Source organism: Arachis ipaensis, chromosome B5 (genome assembly GCF_059453495.1).
Source record: "Arachis ipaensis isolate K30076 ecotype BB chromosome B5, ASM5945349v1, whole genome shotgun sequence".
Classification (NCBI taxonomy): Eukaryota; Viridiplantae; Streptophyta; class Magnoliopsida; order Fabales; family Fabaceae; genus Arachis; species Arachis ipaensis.
The window spans coordinates 156,615,791-156,619,218 of record NC_142440.1 but is presented as its reverse complement, the minus strand read 5'-3'; the positions used below and the strand labels follow the sequence as shown (position 1 = coordinate 156,619,218).

The window sequence follows — 3,428 nt, the reverse complement described above, 5'->3', positions numbered from 1 at the left end:
TGATTCAACGAGAGGGTTTCTGAAACCCAGATGAAGAGTAAATTTGATTTTTTGTTTTTTTTATATGTTTTTGTTTTGTTGTTTAAATAAAATTATGATTAATTGAATTTTAAAATTTTATTAATTTAAAAGGATATTTTTGTCTAATCAAATAAAAGAAGCATGTTTAAGACTTTTTATAAAATTAAATAAAAAATATATTTTTATTTTATTTAATTAAATGGGTGTATTAGTAAAAGTGGTGATATAATATATATTTAAAAAAAATTAAATGCTGATGTGAAAAATAAATTCTACGTAACTTGTTATTACTTGTCTATATTTTAAATATATCGGTACGTATAAATTTATCATCGTACCGTAGTAAACACCCTTCAAAATAAGATACTAATTAAGTTTATATATATAAGCTAAGTAACATTACACTTGATTAAAAATAAAATTTACTCTTCAACATATATTTTTATGAGTTTAATTTTAATCTATTAATAATCATGTAAAATATTTTATTATTTATTCTTTTGTATAATTATTTATGTTGTTAATGTAAAAAGATTAGTTATTTTTTACATAAAATTACATAATTGAATAAATATGTAAATTTATTTTACATTCACCATAAGTAAAAATTAAATTCTATATTTATATATCTATGAAATCTTTTATTCGAAGGAAGAATTTCTCGTGGCTTGGATCACCATATGTAACCCCATGATGGCCTTCTCCAAAGTGATCGACAACCTCAACACCTTTTCTTCTCAACATGGCCACCAACCCCACCATGCGATCAATCATAGGGTCCCCATAACATCCCAAAACAAAGACCTTCCATCTCAGCCTTTTGATCTCTTCAAAACACACATCATCATCCACCACCGTTGGATTGCAATACCAGTGGTCCCTCCCTGCACCCTCAGGCAACGCCAGCTCCCACATAAGATCGCAGTTCCCAATAGGCAGAACCGGATCGTTGACCGACCTCAACTCAGACTCAGTCCTTTGGGAACCACCGAAAAACGGATGGTGCAATATAAGCCCTCTGATCTTCAAAGGGTCAAAGTCAAATGAATTAACGGTTGTAGACACAAGTAGCCCTACATGGTAAGCAATGTTCCCTCCCGCACTAGAACCCATGATGTAACACTTAGAAAAATCAGCATAGTCACGTACCCATGTTTCATCGGTGGTTCTTAGCCAATGCAAGGCCTCCACGGAGTCGTCGTAGGCCGCAGGGAGCCGGTATTCCGGGGCAAGACGGTAGTCAACGGAGGCGACAACGGCGGAGAGTTGGAGTGACATGTTAGAGCAGAAGTCATGGTTGATGGTGGAAGAAGCACTTGTGTATATGAAACCACCACCATGGTAGTAAACTATAAGAGGGAGCTTTGTTGAGTTATTTTGATTTTGAAGTGCCTTTCTGGGTAGGAATATGCGTACCCAAGTTTTGTTTTTAGGATTTAGAGGGAGATCTTTGGTCAGAATAGGGTTTATTAGGTCTTGTGTTGGTGGAGTTGTTGGATATTGAATGATCCTTGTGATAGTTCCATCTTGGTTTCGAACTATGCCAAGGTTTTTGAAAGGATCGTCGATGGTGGAGTTGGAATTTAATGGCGATGAAGCTGATTTTGATAGAGGATGAGACATTTTATGTTAAGTGAATAATGGGAGTTATTGGAGCTTCATATGAACATATATAGGCATAATTAAGTGTAACTCAATAGTAATTTTAATCAATGTATTATATAGTTAATAAAAATATATAATTTTAAATCTAGTAATTTGAGTTAATAGAGTACGTAGCTAATTTTTAATCATAAAATACACTACCATTATTATCTTTAGATTTAATTTATAGAGTAAAGTATCGTTTTTGTCCCTAACGGTTAGGGTAAGTCTCAAAGTTGTCCCTAAGGTTTCAATCGTTCTATTTAAGTCCCCAACATTTCAAAACTGACTCAATGTGTCTTGCCGTTAAGAATCCGTTAACAGAATTAACGGCGGGACAAAATTGATACGATTTTAAAACGTTAGGAACTTAAATAGAACGAAAACGTTGAGGACAAAAATGATACATAGAAATAAATTTTAATTTTATCCTTCAATAAATTACTATACATAGTATTCAATTATTTTTTTTTCACATCTAAGTAAATTACACTTAATCATATTACTTTCATTTTAAATAAATTAATTTTGTTTATAATTTTACTCTTAAAGATTTTTAGTTATCATGGAATGTTTGTAGAATGACTAGTATATAAACTTGCAGAAAAGAAAAAAATAATATATATACAATAAAATATAAATTATATCTTTTGTCTCTAATGTATCAAAATTCTTTAAAATTATAAAAAAAAATATTTAAAATGAAAGTAACGTGATTAAGTGTAATTTATTTATATGTAATTAAAAAATAATTGAATACTATGTGTAAAAAATTAATATTATTAAAAGATAAAATTAAATTAAAATTTATTTTTATGTATCGTTTTCGTCCTATTTAAGTCTCTAACGTTTCAAAATCGTCTCAATTTTGTCCCGCCGTCAATTCTATTAACGGATCCCTAACGGCAGGACAACATTGAGTCAATTTTAAAACGTTAGGAACTTAAATAGGACGATTGAAACGTTAGAGACAACTTTAAAACTTACCCCAAACAATAGGGACAAAAACGATATTTTACTTTAATTTATAATTTAACGTGGTGCATTATTTCATCATGTTTTGATGGTTGACTCGTGGGGAAGGAAAAAAAAATATTAGGACCTTTAGAATTTATCATTTTTTGTTATTATTTAGTCATTAATTTAATTTTTTTGGTCTAATAATTCAACAACATATTTTATTTTATATTTTTAATAATTAATAATTAAATAATAATAAAAAAATATTTGTGTTAAGTCATTGACTAACTGAATAATTAAATTAATGCAATGGCCAATGCTGATGAGTCATAATAATATAGTACCTGCTTTCTTGCGTGGGAAGGAAAATGGCTCTTCAACAGAAGAAGGCAGAAAATTTATAAATTACTAATAAAATTTAGCATTTTTTATCAATACTTACTCCACATTTTAAACACTAAGTATTAAAATTAAAATTTCAAATTCTAAAATTTATATTCTAATAGAATAAAAATAAGGTGTTGATCAATATTTTTATTTTTTATATAGTGTAAAAATATAACACAATAAGTAAAAAAATTATATATTTAATTTTGGTCAGAAAATATATTTTTATAAGCATGTATTTTCTCAATGAGGCCTGCCCAATATTGCAAGAGGTAATAGGTTAGGCCTTCCTCAAAAGTGATCCAAACCTATTAGAAGAGGCCCATTATTCTTGAAATTAAACTCATGGCTTTCAAACTAATAAAAATAATAAATAAGCACCAAGAAATGAAACAAAGAACATCAATAAAAAAAAA

General features: G+C 29.0%; 1 protein-coding gene across 1 annotated transcript; it reads right to left on the bottom strand.

Annotated features, from left to right (window-relative positions):
• Positions 1-642: 642 nt before the first annotated feature.
• On the bottom strand, positions 643-1,644 carry LOC107641495 (carboxylesterase 20). Its single transcript, XM_016344986.3, has one exon. The coding sequence runs from the start codon at positions 1,642-1,644 to the stop codon at positions 643-645; it is 1,002 nt and encodes a 333-aa protein (XP_016200472.1).
• Positions 1,645-3,428: the final 1,784 nt, after the last annotated feature.